At 34.0% G+C, this 26,848-nt stretch overlaps 2 protein-coding genes across 3 annotated transcripts; one reads left to right on the forward strand and one right to left on the reverse strand.

Moving 5' to 3' along the window:
• Positions 1–8,969: 8,969 nt before the first annotated feature.
• Positions 8,970–14,482, reverse strand: LOC128189442 (polyadenylate-binding protein 2-B-like). Its single transcript, XM_052861052.1, has 7 exons — positions 14,152–14,482; positions 13,872–13,986; positions 13,399–13,460; positions 12,698–12,804; positions 11,906–11,993; positions 11,601–11,725; positions 8,970–9,940 (listed from the first exon to the last, which is right to left on the reverse strand). Exons 1-7 carry the CDS (start codon positions 14,293–14,295, stop codon positions 9,904–9,906), a joined length of 678 nt encoding a protein of 225 aa, XP_052717012.1. The 5' UTR covers positions 14,296–14,482; the 3' UTR covers positions 8,970–9,903.
• A 373-nt stretch (positions 14,483–14,855) lies between these two features.
• Positions 14,856–22,146, forward strand: LOC128189113 (uncharacterized). Of its 2 annotated transcripts, none has more exons than XM_052860580.1 (3): positions 14,856–14,943; positions 16,127–20,076; positions 20,167–22,146. In XM_052860580.1, exons 2-3 carry the CDS (start codon positions 16,620–16,622, stop codon positions 20,532–20,534), a joined length of 3,825 nt encoding a protein of 1,274 aa, XP_052716540.1. In that variant the 5' UTR covers positions 14,856–14,943; positions 16,127–16,619; the 3' UTR covers positions 20,535–22,146. The 2 variants fall into 2 exon arrangements, with proteins under 2 accessions (XP_052716540.1, XP_052716541.1); XM_052860581.1 differs by lacking the exon at positions 14,856–14,943 and adding an exon at positions 15,040–15,060.
• Positions 22,147–26,848: the final 4,702 nt, after the last annotated feature.

Raw genomic sequence — 26,848 nt, forward strand, 5'->3', positions numbered from 1 at the left:
ACTTGGATTCATTGCATTTTTCTGGAAGTTATCACGGTTCAGAATACCAACTGACATTAAACCAAGAGTTCTATATGTTCATTTTTCGATGCAGGTATCCCGAATTTATCACAAATCAGTTGTTACAGACACCATTACAAAAGCAGTATATTACTATGTTTCGAAAATCATATTGCGACAGGTACCTGAAGCTATATTTATACTTTTATTAAAAGGATAAGTTTTCATTCTTTTTTTATCATTAACTTATTAAAGTTGAGTCTAGACCCATTATGGGTCAAAATTAATATTTTACACAAAACTTCAAAAATTGATTTATAATTGTTAAACTATAAAAGTTATTCACAATTACAAGCATGTGTCAACGTAGCTCAGTGTAATAGGCAGAGGACTTTAAACAGTTTCTCCTGGCTGAGAGGGTGTTCGAATCATATGGGAGTTTTTGGTTTTTTTTTTAATTCTGCGCATGTTTTCTTTTAGGTAAAACAATGTTTTTCGAAAATTTTATGTAATAGATATAAAATTATTTTGGAAAATTTTAGACTCTCCAGATAACAACAAGTTCTTGCCCATTCAAATAACGTTTAGTAAACAAAAGCACAGTTGAAGATTGTTAGAGATCCCGTTGAAATGCAAGAAAATATTCATAAAAATGAAAATAATAAAATATTGTTAATGGCCAGATGATGCAGTTCTATATTATACATGTACTGATGCACACCTTCAAATGTAAGATTCCTTTAAAGGAGATTTACTAGAGTCGTTTGAAGTCCTAGGTGCGGGGGATTTGACAGGCATTATACGCTCTTCTCCTTTGCATTTAAAATATTTTTTAATAATATGTATTGTTATATTTTTTATGTGTCTGAAGAAAATATCCATCATTTGACAAACAATTTTCTTTCAATTTGTTAATATTTATCTTTTTAAAAATTATATTAAAAAAGCATGAAAAAATTCTTTTAAAATGCCTATAGTATCACTATCATCGTTTTAATATTTGATAAGTGTATGTTTTGTGGTCTTCTATTGAAAATTGGAATAAACTGTGGGTGTATCGAACCACCTTAAACTTTATCCGTCCTCACGCGTGAATCAGTACACCATATTGCATTGAACCTGGACCATCTCAAAGGTCGCTTTATGGACTCGATATGATTCATAATTGACTAATAGACAAACAGTTTTCTATATCGTATTACTTTCCATTTTTTAAAAACAATTTACGTCTTTTTTATTTAATTCGTCTTGTTTTTCCTTAGAATGTACATTGTATTTGAGATCTTATTTTACATTATTTAAAAAGGCAGAGTTACATAAAAATAACATATCGTACATACATGTACATGTATTACCTGTGTATGTAACTGATCTAATTTCGCTACTGTTCAAATATTCTATATTTTAGACATTATTGGATTTGATCACCCCCCCCCCATTATCTGGAAACAGTGCTACAGAAAGAAGGACTTTAAATATATGGGCAGGTCGATCAAATGACACCCTCTAGTTTTAGCAATGAATATCATGCAACTCAACTTCAATTCTTCTGAAATTTGGGGGAAAATATAGAACTTCCCTACACTACAAGGGGTGTTACACTCACATGTCCAGTGTCACAGAGATCTTATATACCCTCCACTATTTGTGGCTAGTATTGCAAATAGCAAATATAATGCATTATCTCCATCACCTTTTCTTTCCAGCTAATGGTATGGAAACCATAATGACAAAACAATTGAACTTATGTTAGAAATCAAAGGCCTGAAGGGCCATAATGGCTTACGGGTTTGGTATGTCTATATTTACATGGATCGAGTATGATTCCCTCTATTTCTTACTGAAACTTTAGTTTATTTATAGCTCTATAGAAAGTGACTAGCTACATGCAATTCAATAGAAACTAACAGGACCGATATCAACATGCCCCATTTGTTGATTGGTCGAACCTTAGCGACCGAAACAGACAGGATTGAAATCTAGACGCCTCTTTTATCAATTGGTTGAAACCACCATTGCTTTTAGGAAAATCATAGACTGCATAAAATAATAATGATGATGTCAGACTCAAACTCCAATATGAGACAATTTTTTTCTTTCTTTTATCCAACGACTGAAGTACATTAACTGTAAATTCATTCAACTATATAGGACACAAAAACACTTAAAACCAACATGCTCTCAAATATCAGTATACCTTGTATTCCTACGCACTATGAACTTGCGCGAGAGTTGGTGCACGGTGCGACGTAACAGCACCACAGCCAGCGTGAAATCACTGCGCGCAAAAATAATATAACCAAATGATGAAATGTACTGCATGTTATGTACTATAATAGTTTATGAATTCTCATGAAATCTACACCAACAAGTATTATTCCATTTTATTTGTATTTCATAAATGTATATTCTTTCATATTTTTCTGGGTTTTTTCTACTTTTTTGAGAGGCTGACCTTCACAAGCTTTTATAAGAATTATAGATTCACAAGGCAGTTCTATATAACACCTGTTTTATTTTTTTCCCTTTGTAAAGAGATAAACTCTTTGGAGGGGGAGGGGGCAAGAAACAGGCAAAAATATGCGATTACAGCAAACTTGTTTTGACACCAAATTTAATTAAAATTAATTACTGCACTATAACTTTGCAGTCAGTCTCTCTTCACATGACATGTGTACACAGTCATTTTCATAGGCAATATATACGATGTCTCTATGTTATAGTAATGTGACATTCCGTATATGACTTGCAATCAAGCTTAACTGCATATTGTTTTCTTATTTGAGTACATTTGGTCTCAAGTTTCCAATATTTTTACGACAAATAAACTATATTAATTACTTGCGCTCAAAACTCGGTCCCCTTTTCCAAATACAACCCTTACACTAGACCAGAATGGACTAAATCTGTCAAAAATCTACATACAATTGAACGGAACAAACGTAGGGTATGGGTGTCCGAGGGAAGACCCCGTGGGATGGAATTTAAGCCATACCGAGAGTACAAGCGGGCAAAGCGACAATTTCGAAATGCTCTTAATGAGGAACACGAAAAATATATGCGAAAAGTATACAGTGACATTGACAAAGCCGCAGAAATTGACGTCCGCCTGTTTTGGAAATTAACCAAACGCAGAAAGCCAAGGAGATCCCGAATCTACCCAGAAATCCGCGACGAAGAAGGAGTTACTCATACAGACCCACAAGGTGTTGCGGAAACGTTCGCTTCGTTCTATAGGAAACTATATACTCCGTTGGAGGACGATAGTTTCGCTCACGCATTCAGAAACACGATTAGTGATAAGTACCAACATCTTACGACTGAATGTGAAGAGGATACAGGGTATATACCAGGGGGTCAACTTACAACAGCAGAAATAACGTCAGCCATAAATACACTCAAATTACGTAAAGCACCCGGTGACGACTCTGTAACCAATGAACACATAATTCATGGTGGTGCATCACTTATCGCTTGTATTTTGAAGCTGTTTAATGCTATTGTGCAATATAACTATATCCCTCTCTGTTGGAAACGTGGTCTTATAGTTCCATTACATAAAGGAGGAAACAAGTCTAAAGATTCCTGCAACAACTACAGACCAATAGCCTTATTACCATGCCTCTTTAAACTTTTTGAAAAGGTTGTGTACAATCGAATCAATCAACAACTTTTACAAACTAAAGATTTTCCACATTCTCAACAACAGGGTTTTCAGAAGGAACTAGGTTGTCTGACAGCGTCATTTAATCTCCAAGAGACAATAATACATAATTTAGAACAAGGAAGCAATGTATTCGTATGTTTTCTTGACACCAGCAAGGCATTTGACACGGTGTGGAGGCCTGGACTAATGTTTAAACTATATGAACTTGGTATTAATGGCAAATTATGGTCTCTCATTAACAAATGCCACCAAAACACCCTAAGCTCAATTGTCGTAAATCAAACTCATTCAGAGTGGTTTCCCGTACAACAAGGTGTTCGACAGGGTGGCGTACTATCAACGTTCCTTTATCTTGTCTACATAAATGATCTCATCCATGCCATACAGTCCGGTAGTCCAAACACAGGTATACTCAATATACCTAGCAGCTGCACTTCCTTAGCAGATGACTTGGCTCTAATTGGTATTTCTCCGCTTGCGCTACAAACACTGTTAAATATTGCATACAACTATTCCTGCAAGTGGCGATTTACATTTAATGCGTCTAAATCACGTGTTCTACAGTTTCGCGCTAAAAAAGCTAAACTAGATAACACAAACTGGCATCTAGGTCCTGCAAAAGTGTCTTGTGAACAATCTTACAACCATCTAGGAATCGTAATCAACCACAAGTGTAAACTTTCGGATAGAATAAACGAAGCATGCAACAAAGGACGAAAATCCTACTTTGCATTATCCGATCTTGGCACACCATTCCTTAACCCTAATACGTTATCCCATCTATACAAAAAAATTGTACTCCCATCAGTGCTTTATGGATGCGAACTTTGGTGCAACTTGTCTCTAACAGACAAAAACAAACTAAACGCATTTCAACACTTTGTCTGTAAGAACTCGCTGGATTTACCAAAACTGTGCAGATCAGACATGTGCGAATCCTTTTTTGACGTCTTACCTATCAACGCAGAGATTGACGTTCGGAAGCTTTTATTCTTTGGGAGACTTTGTCGTTTAGACCCAAAAACGCTAACAAAAAGGATATTTCTAACGAGATTATTTTCTTACTTACACGATCTTTCCGTAAATCAGTTTGGCTTTATTCCTGATATTATAAAGGTTCTCCAATCTTACAACCTTACAGTTTACTTGTGGGATTTTCTAAAAGACGGAACCTTTCCCGAGAAACCTTGCTGGAAGAAAATTGTCCGCAACAATGTTACTAATTCACACCTTTCTCAACGAAAAGCGCGGATGTCTCATGACCCTGACTTCCTAGTTTTCACAGAAATTTTCAGAGAGTCAAAACCCTCCTCGATTTGGAATATACCTGAAAACTATTCGGAAATCAAACTCTGCAAGTTCATCTGTAAACTCTGCACAAGTGTAAGTTTCAATGGAAATCCCTATTCATGTATTCTGTGCGGTAAATCCTTTGTCGACGTGTTTCAACATTCTTCTTGTGTCTGCCCAGCTACTGTGGTAATACGTGAAAATTGGTGGAACATAATAACAAACTGTTTCAACATAGAATTATGCGCGGAACTATGTGGTCTTTCTGAAAACGACCTATTTCATGTACTTCTCGGGCGTCGTACAAGTCATGAATCGGACAATAAATCATTCCACATTCTGAACTTCAATCTTGTTCGGGCGACAGCGGCAGCATACTTCCGATCCATAACAGTTGCCACTTCCGCTACTACCTGATCCACTTCAAGGCTATTACCCCTATGGGACACTGTAAATAACTTTTTCTCTTGTTTTCATTTTCATGTATGTGTACATGTAATGTGTGTGTGTGTGTGTGTGTGTGTGTGTGTGTGTGTGTGTGTGTGTGTGTATATAATATAAATTGTATATAATCATATGCTAGTTGTATGTTGTCATATATCTCTTAACAGAGGAAATAAAGTATGATTGAAAAGCAGTATATTACTATGTTTCGAAAATCATATTGCGACAGGTACCTGAAGCTATATTTATACTTTTATTAAAAGGATAAGTTTTCATTCTTTTTTTATCATTAACTTATTAAAGTTGAGTCTAGACCCATTATGGGTCAAAATTAATATTTTACACAAAACTTCAAAAATTGATTTATAATTGTTAAACTATAAAAGTTATTCACAATTACAAGCATGTGTCAACGTAGCTCAGTGTAATAGGCAGAGGACTTTAAACAGTTTCTCCTGGCTGAGAGGGTGTTCGAATCATATGGGAGTTTTTGGTTTTTTTTTTAATTCTGCGCATGTTTTCTTTTAGGTAAAACAATGTTTTTCGAAAATTTTATGTAATAGATATAAAATTATTTTGGAAAATTTTAGACTCTCCAGATAACAACAAGTTCTTGCCCATTCAAATAACGTTTAGTAAACAAAAGCACAGTTGAAGATTGTTAGAGATCCCGTTGAAATGCAAGAAAATATTCATAAAAATGAAAATAATAAAATATTGTTAATGGCCAGATGATGCAGTTCTATATTATACATGTACTGATGCACACCTTCAAATGTAAGATTCCTTTAAAGGAGATTTACTAGAGTCGTTTGAAGTCCTAGGTGCGGGGGATTTGACAGGCATTATACGCTCTTCTCCTTTGCATTTAAAATATTTTTTAATAATATGTATTGTTATATTTTTTATGTGTCTGAAGAAAATATCCATCATTTGACAAACAATTTTCTTTCAATTTGTTAATATTTATCTTTTTAAAAATTATATTAAAAAAGCATGAAAAAATTCTTTTAAAATGCCTATAGTATCACTATCATCGTTTTAATATTTGATAAGTGTATGTTTTGTGGTCTTCTATTGAAAATTGGAATAAACTGTGGGTGTATCGAACCACCTTAAACTTTATCCGTCCTCACGCGTGAATCAGTACACCATATTGCATTGAACCTGGACCATCTCAAAGGTCGCTTTATGGACTCGATATGATTCATAATTGACTAATAGACAAACAGTTTTCTATATCGTATTACTTTCCATTTTTTAAAAACAATTTACGTCTTTTTTATTTAATTCGTCTTGTTTTTCCTTAGAATGTACATTGTATTTGAGATCTTATTTTACATTATTTAAAAAGGCAGAGTTACATAAAAATAACATATCGTACATACATGTACATGTATTACCTGTGTATGTAACTGATCTAATTTCGCTACTGTTCAAATATTCTATATTTTAGACATTATTGGATTTGATCACCCCCCCCCCATTATCTGGAAACAGTGCTACAGAAAGAAGGACTTTAAATATATGGGCAGGTCGATCAAATGACACCCTCTAGTTTTAGCAATGAATATCATGCAACTCAACTTCAATTCTTCTGAAATTTGGGGGAAAATATAGAACTTCCCTACACTACAAGGGGTGTTACACTCACATGTCCAGTGTCACAGAGATCTTATATACCCTCCACTATTTGTGGCTAGTATTGCAAATAGCAAATATAATGCATTATCTCCATCACCTTTTCTTTCCAGCTAATGGTATGGAAACCATAATGACAAAACAATTGAACTTATGTTAGAAATCAAAGGCCTGAAGGGCCATAATGGCTTACGGGTTTGGTATGTCTATATTTACATGGATCGAGTATGATTCCCTCTATTTCTTACTGAAACTTTAGTTTATTTATAGCTCTATAGAAAGTGACTAGCTACATGCAATTCAATAGAAACTAACAGGACCGATATCAACATGCCCCATTTGTTGATTGGTCGAACCTTAGCGACCGAAACAGACAGGATTGAAATCTAGACGCCTCTTTTATCAATTGGTTGAAACCACCATTGCTTTTAGGAAAATCATAGACTGCATAAAATAATAATGATGATGTCAGACTCAAACTCCAATATGAGACAATTTTTTTCTTTCTTTTATCCAACGACTGAAGTACATTAACTGTAAATTCATTCAACTATATAGGACACAAAAACACTTAAAACCAACATGCTCTCAAATATCAGTATACCTTGTATTCCTACGCACTATGAACTTGCGCGAGAGTTGGTGCACGGTGCGACGTAACAGCACCACAGCCAGCGTGAAATCACTGCGCGCAAAAATAATATAACCAAATGATGAAATGTACTGCATGTTATGTACTATAATAGTTTATGAATTCTCATGAAATCTACACCAACAAGTATTATTCCATTTTATTTGTATTTCATAAATGTATATTCTTTCATATTTTTCTGGGTTTTTTCTACTTTTTTGAGAGGCTGACCTTCACAAGCTTTTATAAGAATTATAGATTCACAAGGCAGTTCTATATAACACCTGTTTTATTTTTTTCCCTTTGTAAAGAGATAAACTCTTTGGAGGGGGAGGGGGCAAGAAACAGGCAAAAATATGCGATTACAGCAAACTTGTTTTGACACCAAATTTAATTAAAATTAATTACTGCACTATAACTTTGCAGTCAGTCTCTCTTCACATGACATGTGTACACAGTCATTTTCATAGGCAATATATACGATGTCTCTATGTTATAGTAATGTGACATTCCGTATATGACTTGCAATCAAGCTTAACTGCATATTGTTTTCTTATTTGAGTACATTTGGTCTCAAGTTTCCAATATTTTTACGACAAATAAACAGTTCAATCATAGCACAACCAAGGTAACTCCATCGAGGGAACATTGTGCTATTTTTAGATCTTGGAAAATCCCCAACATTCGATAATGGCGGAGGAAGTAGTAATTGCCCCTCTATATATGCATTTATTGCCGATTTATAATCCCAGTTTCAATATATCTCAATCATAAGTTCAGTTCTTTAACCGTTAAACACTTTCCCCCTTGCCGAGATCGATGTCGATCGAAGTTAGCGACGCTCTCTGCGGGTGCAAACGTTTTTATGAAGATTGGACGAAATAACGACAACTTTACATTTACTTATCACTGTTAGGATCTGAAATAATTGGGAAAGATTTTTTGCTCATAATACATGTAAGTATGCATAGCGGAAAGCATGGCGGCACTGTGTGACTGTGTGATGCATGGCGGGGGCCTATACCTCTATGCAAAAACACTGCAGTTAATATTCATTCGCGTTAGATTTTGAGTTTATTTAAATAAAGGCAATTCATATTGGTTACAATAACATAAGTGATAATAACATATGGAAAATATAATCTTGCTTAAAGATATTTATTATGAACAACAAACAGTTAACCTTGCAACATTCGAATAGAACTATTTTTTGTCGCGCATGTTCAGATAACTGAACTCTTTGCCGTAGAGATTATCCGGCAACTAGATGGCCGTAAGCCATAAAAAACCCAAAACTTTATTGGTTTTAATTTAATCTTTATTAAGAAAACTAAAATGATTACATAGACAAATTCATTCACAATGATCCAGTGTCAGTCCTGTTGCTCCCATAGTCAGGTTTCTCAGGATTCAATGGTTGTTTCCTCTTTCCCCCGTTTCCCCATTGCTTTGTCTTCGTTTTTAATCAATCTTTCCCCATTTCTTTGTCATCTTTTTTATCAATCTATTTTTTTTTCAATCTATTTTTTTTTTCATTTTTTTATGGGGAATTGAATTTTTTTTCTATTCTTCACTAACTATTTTTTTCTCATATCTTTTTTTAAATTCCCATTTATAGTAAGATACCAGTGATTGAACCACTCCAATGATCATTAATCTGTTTTTAAAACCCACACATAAATGTTTTCCACAAACAAAACAAACATACATAAAAAAAAAGAATTTTTACTTTTCAAAATTAAATGACATTGGAGTGATTTTACACAGTATAGAAGCATGGCACTGCTCAAATAGCCAAGCTACGGCAATCTGCAAAAGAAACTAAGATATGAATAAACAAAAAAATGGTTACCATGGTTACTAGGCTAACCATTTTGAAGGGTCCCTCCCAGGGGAAACTTTGATTCTATGACAATTATCTTTTTTAAATTCCCTTTTTCATGAAATTAATCATGGCGATATACACTGGACAAAATATTGCACACATGACATAAGTAAAAAATAAAATGGTTAGGGTCAGTATAAAAAAAAAAAACCACCATCTACATACACCAATTAAAAAAATCCACTTTAGCCCTATAATTGAAGCTTACTGATATTCTATTTTGATCTCAATTTTTGAAGGTATGGGATTTTTTTATCATTGCCAAACAATTGTATATGATTTTCTTTCCCATTCTTATTATATATATTTTTTCTTTTTGTTGACTTTAAGAATATGATGATTGCTTCAGTATGGAGAATAGAATGCAGCTCTTCTGAAGCGACTGAAATGAGAAACACAATGAATCATATAAATATCTCTTTCTTGTCAATGTTTTATGACAACATTCAAGTACCGATTTCTGATCGCTGGAACAATCTACAATCTGCCCAATATATTGGGCTGCAGGGGTGTGCAATTACAAAAATTATTTACTAGCCCAAGAGCTAGTGGCAGTAACAAAACTACTAGCCCATAGTTAAAAGTTACTATCCAATAAAATTCTTCAAATCAATAAGCTAAAAATGTATAAAGCAAAATAAATACCCCACAAACAACTGTCAGTGATTTATTTTATTTTTCAATCAATCTATGGTTTAGCTGGTCCAGAGATAAGATTTAATCAAACATTTTCTAGCATGTCGTTAATGCATGGCCATATTTACAAAAAGGAATGAATTTTATCTACAATGGGGCATTCAATCATTTATGAACAATTGTGTCAGCAAGTTTGACTTATTACCGTTTTTCAGAACTAAAATTGCACTATGGTATAAGTAATTTTAAGCTCTTTAATTTTTTTTTAACACCATTATTTTCCTTTAGCATTGATCAAGGGATGTTTCATTAAAATCATTAACAACAATCTCTCAATTATTATTGTCATCATGCAAGCAAATGATGATAAGTTTCTTCACATGTAATAATTATCATCATCATTCGGTCTATGTACATGTATAAATGTGTACAAATGCATATACATTCAAGCGCATAAAAGATCTTGATTTTGCAACAAAGATAAATCATATGTAAATTAAGTCAACTTTATATTGTCTCTTGATACGTCCAATTTTAGTGAACATTTGTGCTAGCCCAACCTCTGAAATCGGTAGCCCTTGGCATTGGTAATTGCACACCCCTGGGCTGGATATTTCTTTAATTAAGCTAAGTGAGATTAGAGCTTTGCAATTAATATCCAAAAATCATTAAAAATAAACTTTAACTGGGGCCAAAATGTAATGCATACAACTGGCTTTAACTGTATATTAAAAACAAGATCTACTAAAACTGAACCAAAAATATTCAAAGAATTCCAGTGTATATCCATATGTGAACTTCTAGTATTCCTAAGGTTGACAATAATGATCAGCTGTTATGGTGGAATAAACATCACAAGTTTGTTTTACCTGTATTAAACGTCACTGACTCACCAGGCCAGGTGATGAACTATAGGCTATACACACATATTACTTCCATATAGCCACATATTACGGAAGTATGTAACAATTTCATAGACATTGCAATGTAATTGCAATTCAATAAACATCTAATTTCGTTCAACTCAACAAAGAAATCCACGGAAATTGATATTCAGTCAATGAACTACAGTATGTGGTAGAATTCACAGTTTCTTCTAAGCAGCAAACAGATTGACAATAAGTATATTAAACTACCTTTTGCTCACTTTACATGAATTTGTCAAGATAGATTACAAGAAAGGATTTGCAAAGGGAGATGTATATATAAAAAGTGAAATGCTTTCTTTTGTGATTTATATGGGCTATGAAGATAACAATAATCGCAGAAAAATTGTGACGTGCCTGCATGTAAACCATCAAAAACTGAAATTTCTTTTAAAAGTAAAAATCTTTTCTTCTGAATTTAGATTCATAAGAGATTTGATTGTTCATGAATAAATTCTTCACTTTCCTTGTAAACCTTACCTTGGTCTCCGTGGTGTGTATGAACCGCCACCATAGGGGGAGCGGAATCTTCCTCGCGGTCGGAATCCCCGTGGTTTTCTGTTGGTTGAACTAATTCCAGGCCTATTGGTTCTCTTTGCACTGACCTGAAATCAGTTGTACCATTATTTTCACTAAATTTTTATAGTTTATATCACAGAATCAATTAAAGAAAAATAAAAGATTTGTTTCAAAAACATAAAATTACAATATGAAGTAAAAGTTTCATGACACTGCAAGTTGTAAGCGGTATAAAACATTTACGGTATATATAAGTTATGACTGACCTTTATCTGCCTCCCTCTGAATAATGATTCATCTAGAGCTTGAGCAGTGGTTACTGAATCTTTGTCGGCAAATTCCACATATGCAAATCTGCAAAGGTACAATATCTATATATGTAATGAAAACTTAAATGGGATATCAAATTGAATAAAGATATAAAATTATGGTTTGCTTATGGTGCCTGTACTGCTGCTGAAGATAAATTCTAATCAACAAACTCTTACATACCACTGTCTCTCTCTACTAAATATGTGCCAAGTACTGGTACATTTGTTTAGATTAGTTATTAAGTCCTGGAATGCAAATAACTTTATTTTTTCTTTCCAAATTATTTTGGATGATAACATTGAAACATTCATTTAATTCTTTGGTTTTCAGCAGAGTATTTAGAATGATAATTTCCAAGGGTTTCATTGTTGAGGTGATCCAACAAATGAAATATTCATCAAAGTAACTTATGTGATTTAAAAAACAAAACTCCATTGCTTTGATTTATTGCTAAAATTATGTTCCCTACAAACCAAATTTTAAATACTCAATCCACAAACAGTGATGTCCATGAATCATGATAAAGATGCAGTAAGTACTGCCCTATATCCATATGGAATAATATATGCTGTCCTTTTTGCAAACCCTTAGTCAGTAATATTTAGAAATCAACATTTTGCACAAAGCATTTGGTAAATGTATATGTTTGAAAACAGATGCAATAAATATATCCATTTTTTAAAGTTCTTGTCATTGAAGTAACACATCTTTATCAAATTGTCAGCAAAAAATGAACACAGACTTACCCTTTTGGGTGACCCGTAAATTTATCGCAAAGTATGGTAACCCTGTTAACAGAACCACACCCATGGAAATGTTGCTCCAACTCTTCAGCAGTTGCTCCATAGTCAACCTGCATGTATTGATGAGGAATTGTTAACAAAGATTGATAGGCATTGGGGAAAGAATTTTTATTAATAAACCTATTAAGGTGGAATAACACATCATCACAAAATGGCTGACCCCTGATCGAAACGATGTCTTGTTTTATTAAAAAGGATTTTATGGACTAAAACATGAAACTTACTCCATAGCCGAGTAGATAAAGAGTCGGACTTGTGATTCGTACATCTCGAGTTCGAATCCCACATGGGCTTTTGTTGTTACTTACTAGAATAATTATTTTAGATATTCATTTTTTATCCCCAAACTGCAAATTCTAGGCTTATTTGTACAGTTTATTTATCATTATATCTTTCATTATCAAAAAAATTCCTGTTAATTTAAGTGACCTTTCCAGGTGTGTTATTCCACCTTAATGCAATAGCAAATAGGTACAGTCTCCAAAAATTTATTATTTTAGAGATTGTACCTGGATTGAGGTTTTTATTGTTTTATAAACATTATAAAGCAAAACTATAGAGATTTATATTAGTAGAAATGTAGCTCTGATCTGAAATCATAATTTGATGAAATGAAAGCAAAATCTAATGCAAAGTATACTTACATTACCTACATACACAGATCGGGCATCAGCATCCATTTTCTCCTCTGCTGATGGAAAAGGGCCTGAAAATATAATAAACAAAGTGAAGGCATACAAATCATGAGCAATAAATTCCTTCCTTTTAATATCATGCGGCTTTCATGCCACCATGACTTTGAGCAGTTTTTTGGCACAGTTGTATCATATATAGAGTATTTTGCTATAAAAATTATATTATCCCATATTTTTTAATAAATAAAAACATTGCTTTCCAAAGATCTGTTTACATAGACTGCCTCAAACCGATCTGTTTTAATTTTTTTTTTAAGTCAATGTAATCTTCATAAACCTATATAAAGCGGAATGATTCCATTTCTGTAAGATACTCCCTCAATAAGAGAATTGTACCTACCGAGATATCTTCATTTATCATCATTTGTTTAAATAACTTTAGTAGAAATGACAATACATTAAATTTTCTAACACCAACTTACTAGCTGTTGTTGGTGAAGTCAGGTTCATTTGTGTATCAACCTCTTTCTGCATTTCTTTTAGTTTTTCAGCCTCTTCCTCCATTTCTCTGACCCTTGCTTTGATTGCCTCAAGCTCCTAAAGTATTCAAATAAATGAATTATTCAATGATCAAAATCATACCAAAGCAATCTATCTATGTTAGCATTATGTAAACACTGCATGGAAAAGCTGACACAACAATGTAAATAAATATGCTATTCCGCAAAAATGAAACCCAAGAGTGCTTGCCAATTAACATACCGGATCGTCTGCCGTGGAATCGTCTGCAACACCATTGTCTCCCTCTACTTCGCCGCTCTCCAACAACTGAGCTTCATTGTCAAATTCATTATCATTTTCATGATCATCTTGAAACTGTTCAGTTTCATTATCTATTTCGGCCATATTTGTGGGTCTTGGTCGAAAATACAGGGACAATTAAATTGAAAAACGAATATCAATTCATTCCAAGTTAGTTATGTTGGTCAATAATGCATCTAAACAGACAGATTGTTTGAGATTGTAAGCAAACTTCTCTTCCTTGTAAATCCTTTCTATCCGGCGTTGTTTACAATACTAATTTTATCTTTACTGTAAGGAGAGTTCCACCTTTGCTGACACTAAATACCGTTTATAGTGTAATTTTTCTTTTATCTATTTTCAACGCTGTACACTTATACAAAAATCAAATGTTGTTTCTAATCAACAACTGTCAAATTATGACATGATAGCGTATTTTTTAATTATAAAATGGAATGCCAATAAATATATTTATTGTGATCATCATGATCAAAATGGAATCTTAAATCTCTGATATTTGTCTTTCATCTAATAAAAACAGTATTTACATATGATAAGTATATGTCTTTTTGTAAAATTATATCATCACAAAAACGACTACGTATATATTTTTTTACTGTCTTAAATTACCGTCTGCAATGTTTTAACCTTATATGAATCTTTATGGCAACTAGCCTTACCAATGTATTTTATTGCTTTTGACAACAAGGAGAAAGGAAAAGTGTAGTTATGTTCCTGGTTGGATGAATAATGGTATGTTAAACGCTTAAAAATGACAAAAATAAACAATTTTATTGTGTTTAATCGATACGTTGATTTGTATGAAAATTAAATGTTAATTTATGCAGACGGACATTTTGGATACGAAAGGTAGGCGACAAGGTTAGCCAATTTGGCAACCACTGTTGTCCATAGAGATTAACACTTGTTCTGATTATGTATGTTTCAATAGCTCAATACTTTTTCAGTTGAAGATATTTCATCCATTTACCGATTATGTGTGTATTGAATGCCATTGCACCATCTCTGACCTGAGCTCTTACAAGTTTATAGCCTAATTTTCATTGTACATTTTAATATATAGATCTCTTGGTCTAATATTAAAAAAAACCATTTAAACATAATAATAAAAAGCTGTTGTAATATTCTATGTTTTAAATTGTACGCCCATATTCTGACATGGGTTTGATATTAACTATAACATTCTTGATAAGGACCTTAATAATAAAAGGTTTAGAAAATATATATATCTGTCTGTGTACACTCCAAGAGAACCCGGATATAATCAGTTTAAATCCCTACACAATAAATTCATTTTTCAGGTGATTAATAACAAAGTAACATTTCAATGATCATCTTATCTTTGATTATTCTAAACATTTTGATTTTAATGTTATCAATGAGCAAAACCTGGCTCCAGGGAAACACTTTAATTTATAAATTAATATGTTTATAATTTGGCACAAGATAAATAATTTGCTGATTTTCCTCAACAATAAAAGTAGCTTGTCATGTTGATGGATGGAAAAAATCAAAAGGAATTGATCTATATGAAGCAATGAATTTGAATAATTTTCTACACCACATTGAAGATTAAATTCAACAATTTGATACATGTAACACAATTTAGAATTGATGCGAGTATGGTGACTTGACATCAGCCAGATATGTAATTGAGGGGATTCCACTCAACTGACTGTAACGGGGCCAAAGCATATTCAACTAGATTTTATTCTCCTGTAGAATTGGTTTAAAGAACTACTGTTTAATGAATGTTAATAGTTCGATATATAAGAAAATTTATAGTATAAGCAAATGCAGTACCAATTTTTGCACAAAAATAAAATACTGAAATTTATAATGGTGCCTTCATTTATTTTTACCATTATACCATGAATACCGGTATATTAAATTTTTTTCTCTTAAATTAATACAGGTTGCTGAAAATGATCCCGACCATGGCAGACATAAACTCAATATACAATCACAGAACTTAGATTGTCAATGATTAGCAGATAAAGTGGAAACTACAGACAATCAGAAAAACAAACATGGAAAGGACACAGGAATTCTCTCATTCAGACAAGTCCACGGTCAATCAAATTTCTTTGAAATTTTTTCAAAGGCAAAGCAGATCTTAATTTTTTAAAAAGACAGTGAATGCGGTTCAACAAATAAATGAAAAGAGAACAGTTTAGCTAACGAAATAAAAAAAAAAAAGAAAAAAAAAAGAAATGACTGAAACTTGTAAGGAATTTGAAATCCACGAATATTTTGTATCAGAATCTCATTTGCCCTGTGTGGAAGAAATCTAATCCAGTCTGCAAACAAAGAACATCTTCCATACAATGAAGATGTCAAATCAAGATTTGAATAATAGGGTAACCAGACTGAAATGTTAATTTCAAGCAAACTTTTGAATTGTTAAAATGCATAATACATCCCAAGAATCCAGCAGCAATTGTCCCATAATACTCATGTCAGAATCTACAAAATCTGCAAGTTGTGAAGAAGGGGACGAAAAATCTACTGCACCTTGTACCATTAATACCAATCATGGTTGTTGTTTCGAGCAAGTGAAACAAGAAGTCATACAAAATGATGAGAGGTCCCAAAATCTGTCTGAAGAAAAAAACCTTGTGATTGGCATTATAGAGGAGAGAGGACAGAAAACTTTGACTGGTCAAGAAATACAGAATCTCAATGAGCTGGTCATAGAGTCTGAAAATCCCTCGAATCTCATAAAAACTGTAACAAAGAAAAGAGGAAGACCCAAAGGTGCCAGGAATGACTCTACTTGTATGAAATCCAAAACCACATTGCATAATAAAAAAGCACACAAAGAGGAGGAAAAAAAGAGGGGAAAGAAACTGTCCCATTCAAAGTTATCCAAGAAAAATACCGGTAATGTAATGAATAAATTTAAAGGAGCAAAAGAGATGCGAGTTCAGGTCTTGAAGTTGACTACAAGTCTTAGAAGTGACAAACCAGGGGATGAAATTGAAAAATGTTTGAAAAGTAGCCCAAATAAAGAAACTTTGACTAAAAGAAAGAATGCCACTAAGAAAAGCCCAGAATCTTCTTCTGGATCACCAAAGAAAAGGAAACAATTAGCACCTATTGACACCAGCATAGAAATAAAAAAAGAACCAGAGTCTTCAGAAGAGGACAACTTTGACAATGATCCAGACTATTTTCCCATCAAGGAGGAGCCAGGTTTATTAACACCAGGCAGAAAAAAGAGCAGAATAGGCAGGCCTCCAAAAATTGGAAGCCATCCCTGCAAGAAATGCCAAACCATTTTTTCCACAAAAAAGCTTCTCCAATTGCATCAGAAAGTTCACTCCATTCCCAAACAGTCATGTCGCTTCTGTGACTTTGAAGCCAAATCTTTAGTGGTGATGATGGAACATGAAGCCAAGCATACCAATGAAAAACCATTTAAATGTGATCATCCAGAATGTGATTATGCTTCCAAGTCCAATGTAGACTTACAAAGACACAAATCTAAACACTCTACAGAAAAGAAATACAAATGCCCTTATGAAAACTGCGACTTTGTAACCAAATGGCAAAGGAATATCCGTCACCATGTTCTGCGCCATACGGATGAAAGACCACACCCTTGCCATCTTTGTCCTCAATCATTTAAACGTATTCAAGATCTCAAGTATCATTTGTACCGCCACAATGATGATAAACCAATTGCTTGTGATGAGTGTGATTTCAAATGCAAAACCAATTTTGAACTGAAATGCCATAAGCTCAAACACAGTGATGTCAGAAACTATGCTTGCACTTATCCTGGTTGTACTCAAAGAACCAAATCAAAAAGTGATTTGACCAAGCACATGAAAATCCACTCAGATAAGAAAGACTTTATTTGTGATGAGTGTGGAAAAGGATTCCGAACCAGAGCCTGTTTATCAAAGCATCTCCAGAGACACTCTGAGGACAGACCATTTTCTTGCTACATCTGCAACAGAGCTTTCAAGGTCAAAGTTGCTTTAAGGAAACATGTGGCCTTGCACTCAGAGTATAGACCCTTTTCTTGCGAAATGTGTGGACAGAAGTTTTCAAGTAAATCCAATAAGAATGTTCACATGAAAACCCATGATTATTCAGACAGACCATTTCCTTGTCCTGTGTGTCCATATGCAGCCAAAATCCAGAGTCATCTGTTGTCTCATATAGGCAGCATGCATGGAAACTCATACGCTTATTTTTGTGAAATCTGCAAGAAACCTTTCAAGAGATATGGACAATTAAAGGTCCACCATGTAAGGATGCACCCAGAGGTAGATTTTGGTAAACTAAAATCAGAGAATGCAGTTTATAAAAAGAAGATGAAAGATGGCATCATTGTGGATTATGCTCTCGATGAAGACACTTTGGTTAGTGTTGAGGAATGCATAAATTCAGTTATTACAGAATCCAAACAAAGCGTAGAGGAAGAAGAGGAAAAAGACTTTTCTTTAATGCTCAATGAAGTAAATCAAAGTGAAGACTCTAATAGCAAGCCAGATTTTTCGATGGTAAATAAGGAGACCAACATGTATACAGTTGCACCAGAGGTAGAGAAAAGAAAGAGAGGTAGACCAAAGAAACTAAAACCTTGCATTGAAATCCAAAATTTAGAGGTTAAACAGGAAGATATGAAAATTCAGAGTGATGCTGAAAAGTTGCAAGAAAATCTTGTTTTGTCTGAAAAACTGATAATCACTGCCGCAAATCCAGATATTAAGGATAATATTGTTTTGGAAAATTTGAATGGAGATGTCTCTTTGACCCCTGTAACCCCCAGTGAGTTGACCAAAGAACTCCAGACTGAGTATTGTCCCCAGCAGACTAAAGACACAATTAAAACACCTGCAACCCTTACTATATATAAAGGTGGTTTCAGATTGCCTCTGGCCACAAAAGGTTTCAAATTCAATTTTGACAAAACTGGCAAAAAACCTAAGTCTTGGTTTATGAATCCAGACAACATGCACAAGGGTGCTAGAGAACATCAAATGAAGTATTTAGCTAGGAAAGACACTGAATACAAATACTACTTGAGAGCACAGAGGAAGAAGATGATGGGGAGAAATAAGGTGCTGGAGAGCTTAGAAAGGAGGAGAAAAAGTGCTGCCAAAAGATTTGCAACATCTAAATCTACTCAAATAAAAAGACGACATGGGAAGGAGCCATTCAGATTCACAAAAGTAGTAGAAGAAGGTCATGGCAGTATTGGTAGAAAAAGAAAAAAGCAAACCCTGAGCAAGTCAAGTTCTCTGGTAGACAGCATTCCATGTCAGACACTACCAAAACTAATCTTCAAGAAGAATCCAGATCAGCAAGAAGAATACCAATGTTACCAGAAGGAAGATAGAAAAACAGATATTAGATTGCAAAGTCATATGAATGAAGATGAAGAAAATACTTATGTTGAAGAGAAAGATGATGGAATAGTTTTGCCAGCAATTTCCGTCAATAGCAAAGAAAACCCAAAGGAAAGTTGTTTCCAAAGTAATATTAGAGTGTGCTTTAAAAAGAAGAAGGGGAGACCAAAAACTAAAATTGTAAAGAAACCTGTGGAAATGAATGGTTTAAAGAAATTGTCAAACAAAAAGTCCAAAGTTACAAAGACACCAGTTCAGACCACAGACTTAGCAAATGTCAGTGATCCCCCAAAAGTATTGCAGGTTAAAAAGAAGAGAGGAAGACCTCCAAAACAGAACAAGCAAGAGATTGATACCTTGAATAATTCAAAGACCTCTCAGGAAAATTTAATTACCTCTTCTAATAAAGTTGGAAGGAATTCTAAGAAGGCAAAAGTGGTAAAGATGGCCAGTATATGTAATTCTCCAGCTGGAAAAGGAAGAAGAGCAAGGAAGCAAAAGGGTAAAGCATGTTGTTTCATTAAACTGAATACATTAATTGACAATATTTTTTAAAGATAATATTAATTGTTATTAACTGATTTTTTCATAGATCCTTTTGTAATTGAGTGGGAAACAGGAGAACAAGAGGATTCTATTGCACCAATCAAAGTTGAAGAGATAGATAGAGAACTCTCTTTGGTGGAATCAAAACCTGAAATGGATTTATTACCCAAAGGTGTGTGTGCCAGCAATGTAAGTACTGATATTATTTTACCAGAGAGATTAACAGTTGTTGATTCCACCACAATGGAGACCATAACCAGTATAAAGTTGGAGCCCCAAGAAGAGGCTGGTAACTATGGAAACAGTAACGATGGTTACCATGATAGCAACCCCATCTCAACTAATGCACAGGAGAGACCTCCTGATGATATGTTGGTAATGAAAGATTATGTTGGTGAATTTGGTCATATCTAGATAATCGTGATAGGTAATATATTTATTTGATATGTAAGTGTTTTATTTGGTGTTGTTTGAGGTGTTTTTGCAATGTTTTTACATAATTAGTGCTCAGATATTCTTTAACTATTGTCTCTCTTTCACTGTGTTATTGTTAAGAGAGTAACTCCTTATACTTACATCTACTTGTTACTTCAAGTTTTCTGATCAAATCATGAGATTGATATATTGCACCATATTTTTTTATATTATATCTCATTCCATATTTATTCCTGCAGCTTCTGAGTGAATGTGAATTTTGAAAAGTACTGTAATCTCTGTTACTGACTGAAACTTTCCACTCTAGTTGAATCACCACAAACAAAGCTTTAGTACTACTGTTTATAATGATTAGGATGTAGTGCTGTGTATTTGTTCTTTTACTGCAAGAATTGCTTTAATATAAAACATGATGATTGTATCTGTACATTGTGTGGTTTTATTTTAATTTCTTTTTACTGTAGAAGATTGTGCTCCAAAAGAACAAATCAATCTTTATGTTATACCTTTGTGCAAATTTTATTTTATATTATACATTATTTATCTCAAAGATAGTTTATTTTTATTCATGATATTTTAACTTACATTATATAAAGAAATCCAAGGCGTGCATTTTTGTTTGTTTGGTGTTTTTATTGTCTGGAATATTTCATTATGTGTACATGTTAGCTGCTTGTTTTCTTTTCTACATGATCTGAACATTTTACTTGGATGCCCAGTTTTCCTGTACTTTATTTATATACAATGTATTTACCAGTAGCTTTGGTAATGTAATTGCATAATTTTATTTTCCATATGGTATAGACTATACCTATTTGTATAGAATAATTCTGACTGTCCTAAGATGGTAATGATTTTTCACAGGCAGTTATACTGTAGTTAAAGGAGGGTTGGGGTCACCCCCCCCCCCCCCCCAAAAAAAAATCCCATAACATAATAGAATTCTGCAGAACCTATGTGATGTCAAATTACTGGTTCCATGCCTATTTCATGTATCTCTCAGTATTTTTGTTTATATTGGATTACCTCATTAAATACCTGTACAAAAAAATGCTAATTTTGTGTTTGCATGCATTTTGAAAAGTTCAAAGAATTTTGATGTTAGTTCTTTTTCTATTATACATATATTTTATTCAGTTTTATCAGCATATAATGAGAGGTGTGTCCAATGAAAAAAATCTTGTATTTATTAAGAAAATTGTAAAAGAGAGATGAAAACAAATAAACACTTGCCAGCCAAAAATGATTTAAATCACAAAATTGAATGCATATGGGCATTTTGGGGGTATAAAATGTTATAGCAATTTTTCATAGAGGTAGATTTTGCCAAAAGAAGACCTAGTTCAGGGCCTAGTATATTGCAGGTTTTACTTAGGCTTTTATAAAGAGAGAGTTTGGCAGTGAACATGCCAATTTATAAGTTATAGGTTTAATTACATTTGTAATATTGATTTAATTTAATATTATGTCCTAATTGTTTACAATATGTAACCATGTGTAAATGTAATTTGAAGTAAAGTACCGCTTTATGTTATGTTAATGAGTTGTAAACTTCTGTTGTGCTTTGATAATGAATAAATTCTGTGTGTTACGAAGTCGTTCAATTTATCTGTTTGTGGAAGAAACGGGTAAATTGTATTATTATCCCCTCGCGTAACAAAATTCAAATTAAAAAAAAACCAATATGCCAGGAAAGGCAATACAATTTAGCAAGAGTTATTTCTCTTTGACCACTATATTTAAGGCCATCAGGCTCAATTTTCATCACAACGTGAAAAAATGTTATTTTACCCATGAATGAGCAAAACTTAGACCAACCAATCCCTGTGCTCGAGGCAGAGAGCTGTTGATAAAGATGAGTAGGGATCGCGAATTATTAAAATTGTAAAGGTAAATGCATGTATATTTTTTCCTATATAAGATAATAGTTTATGGCTTAAAATATCACCGTTCTTTGACCACCAAGAGGGTCACTGGCTTTCGCATTTGATTAAATCCTTATTAACGATGTCAAATGACAACAGTTGCTTGTCTACCACATTATTCTGTTTTTTCCCACAACTATACTTTCAATGAATCTCAGATTATGGATAACGGGAAAAACTGGGCTATCTGAATCCAGTATCTGAAAGAGTTCATGCTGCTGACTGTTTTCAAGTTATCACAATTCAATATATAAAAATTATATAATCATAATAAATCATTAAAACAAAGCGTTATCACAACCAAGTAAATATAGTTCTACAATGATCCAAACACTATGTGGGACACATCGGCGTTAGGCCAGTAACCCAAAGATCGCTGGTTCATACCCTGTTGTGGACACTCGATGTTGTGTATTGTGCCCAAAGACAAGGCACCCTATCTATATTGTCTCAGTCCACCCAGCTGAAATTGGAAACCGGCTTATGCTGGTAGTTAGCCTGCAATGGACTGGTGTACCACCCAGGGGCAGTAAATGACTCTCATTCTGTTAACACCACGGAGACTGGGGATACGCATCGGCATAATGCGCCTTCGTGTCACGGAGAAGGATCTGACTAACCAAAAACTATCAATGTAATTATACATGTGTGTCTAATTTTCAGGTAACCAACAGACAATAAAAAAAAATAATTCGTTCTTTTTGATAAGCAATCGCAGTCAAACAGAAAAAAGAACACAAACAAAACCCGCATATCTGTTGTCATAACTTTGATGATAATTTAATAAATATTCTTTTTTGAATTAAAGATAATACCTGAGTAACTAAAGGATATCTCTGTAGATGTGAGTCAATACACACGCGGTTTATTAAGAAATTCAGGCTGGTGTCTTCAAACATTTTTCATAAATATAGATCTCTTATAATGTGGAATATGTTTTTTTTTCTTCAGGAAAGTCTGTTTAAATGGGATCATTAAAGCCCCAGCTGTCTTGATTTGGCGTCACAACCAGTCCCTGGTCTGAGGTACTATGCTGTGGGAGAACGCAAAAAGGATCGTGTTATAACCCGTGGACTCATTGATCCACCCTTAATGATCAGCAAGAGCAAATGGAGTCAGACAACCTTCACGAGAAAGTTTTAACGATTTGGTGTTTGTGACATCGACAAGATTTATAAAACTTGTTCCTCCGAAACATATTTTTTGCTAGTAGAAGTAGTTTTCTGTAGAGGCATCGCACTGGTTGCTCTAGATGAACTTTGATAAACGTGTTTAAGTAAATTACTTGTCAGATTAATAATTATTTGAAATCTTGTCACTACAAGACAGTTCCACCAAAAGTTGTTATATTTACAAATAAATGCTGGCAATTTGCGTCATCACTTAGCATCGAAAATTAAGATTGTAGATTCCACTTTAGCTTATGTTGACGTCTTTTACACCACTGTTAGTTCTATATAATACGGGAGGAACACATCGGTACCATGTCAGCGTGTTTTGCAACATTATGAACATAATCTATTGTTCTTGGTGGGAAATCTCGGGGATCAGCTACTCGATTTATTTATATAACGTCCTTATCCTTGATCAAATGCAGCAAGGTCGTGAATGGACAATATGCGATTGTTGTTATTCGTAGTGCAGTTCCTCCTAATCTTTAAGTGTTCGTCCAGTATCCCTTATAGAACGGTATTCCGCATGCAACAGGATACTAGTAATAGGCGATATGATTCCAAAGAACAGCTGTAGTAATTTCGGGTATTATCGTAGCATAACCTTAAAATTTGGGTTACCATGCGTATATTTTACTCAAAGTTTCCCGATTTGAAGGTCGTAGATCATGGCTTGAGTTATGAATGTGTGACTGACCTTCAGCATGAATCTGATGCTACTTTCCCACTAACACGATTCGCGGCGCGATTGGAATCGCAGTCTTAATCGTAGGGTAATCGTAAAATCGCATCAAATCTTACCAGATTTTGAGGTATGTCGTGGCAATTGTGTTTATCGTAGAACATTTATGTTGTCTACGAACAACATGATTAAATTTCAGTCGTAACTATTCGTTATCATCGTAGCAGATTTCATTACATCGTTACTAAGCTCAGCAAGTCGCATTTTATCGTGCCTTTCACCCAATCGTGTTAATCTTCAGGATCAGTCTTGGGGAGACAAACATTACGCTGCGGTGGGTTCAGTTGCGATGTGTCAAAATGGTCAGTCGGGCTAAATAGATACCTGTATATTGTTGGACCAAATCGTAGCTAAAATCGTGATCATCCTCCAGCTTGATCTTGAAAGAATCATCGCATATTGGTTCATGACGAACGTATCATAACATATATACAAACGCACTTGACCGTACATCAGCGACCCTTATCGGGGACTCGTGTCGTGATGATCAGATAAGATCGAGACCCAATCGCGAGTTCTATCCGGACAGTCTTATCTGAACGTATTTTCTCGTACCTAAACGGGCGATAAGATCGTGGCAGATCGCGTCATCTGAAATATGTCTATCGTAACAATACTAAATATAGCATATATAAGGATGTATCAACTTGCATCACCTCGTACCTAACTCTAGAATTATAGAGAATTTCCACGATCAGTTACGATTTGTCAATCGTAGCGTTCGTATCTGATCATACGACAGAGGGACCTAGCATTGGCGTTATTTTGCAAAGATATATTATTATACAATTATTTAATGCTTGAGCAGTCGATAGACCCGAATATTTTTTCCGAGGTGCAGGCAATAGATCGTACTGAGCTGTTCCCTGCACCAAGGGAAAAATTCGGGTCTATTGACTGTTCAGGCATTAAATAATTGTTTTATTACCCAATTCCGTATTTAGTTTTTTGTGTTCACAATTAACATAAGGTTTTCATACCATTATGCATTCAGGTCATTGTTAATCAATACCAAGATGACCGAAAAGATAAATTTTAAGAACAATAGAAAAATAAACATAATAAACTTATCTTTTAATCATGTAGCAATTAAACTTTTTTCTAAAATACGTTGCCGGTCATATAGATCGCAGTCTATTGACCGGCGGTCCAATAGATCACAGTCTATTGACCGGCGGTCTAATAGATCGCAGTCTTTTGACCGACAGTCAATTGTTTTATACATGCCAGGTGGTGAACTGTTTAACCAGTATCTTAGGAACCCCTTCTTGGACAAGTAACAAACCTTGTGCAGCAGAGAGTAGATGACCTCTATTTGATTTGATGTCTGAGATTCAAGGTCAAACTACTATGGACAACAAAACTAACTTAAGACCCTTTTCTTGACAGACTTGGTACTCCGTACTCTCTATAGAGTAGATTTCGATTATTAGTTTTTTTTGAAGATCCACGAGACGTTTCTCAATTTTAGATATATTTCAATGAAATTTTTATTTATTCGCATAAACCTGTTTGCAGGTTTATGCCAAAACATTCAGGGTACATTACCACGCTATTTTGGATTTTAAATACATGTAGTTTAGATTTTCTTTATTATAACATGCAAAATGCAATAGCCTGCTTATGCTCAAATCAGAATAGTGTCATATAAAATGAAATTGGGAAAATGGTGAAAGGTTACCTATTTTGGACGTAAAACGATATTGTTCTCATAATATGTAAGGAATTTCAATGCTCAGTTTTTGGGTGAAATAATTGACTAAAATATTTGGGCGTTCTCTGAAGAAATCTCGTGGGATTTGACTTATTCCTTCGATGTGTGGGTTGCCCCAACTTGGGGCAATTAAAATTCACAGCGAAAACGAATTTTTAATGTCAAATGACGAAATTAACTGTTGTTCGATCTGGAAAGTCAAACGAATGACAATGATCTAGTCTCTGACATCTTGCGGAAAAAAATCCCAAAGAGATGCAGTAACTCTTATTTTCTTAAAAAAAATTGCATTTTGAATTGTGGAATGTCTCGTTAAGAAAGATATCTTTTCACTGGTAAGAAATAAAAAGATGTCTTATTAATACAGAGATCTATTTTTTTTTTATATTACTAGTTTATACAATTTGAAGATACTTTTACAACCATTTTTTAACAAAACTGGGGATTGATATGTGAAGTAGACTTTTAAGTAGAATCCTAATAAGCAATTGATGATTCAAATGTTTTTATAATGGTTAAAAACAGAGAGACATGCGCAGATCCAGAAAATTTGTCGAGGTGGGGGGTGCCCGACCGTTATTTGAGTTTCGGGGGGGGGGGGGGGTGTTTCCGAGGCATATTTTTATATTTATAATGTAAATTTAACGAAGTTTGAACTTTGCAGGGGGAGGGGGTTGTCTGAACCCCCCTCCAAATCCTTTTAACTAAAATATAAATGTGCATTGAAATACAAAATTCAT

Source organism: Crassostrea angulata, chromosome 6 (genome assembly GCF_025612915.1).
Source record: "Crassostrea angulata isolate pt1a10 chromosome 6, ASM2561291v2, whole genome shotgun sequence".
NCBI lineage: Eukaryota > Metazoa > Mollusca > Bivalvia > Ostreida > Ostreidae > Magallana > Magallana angulata.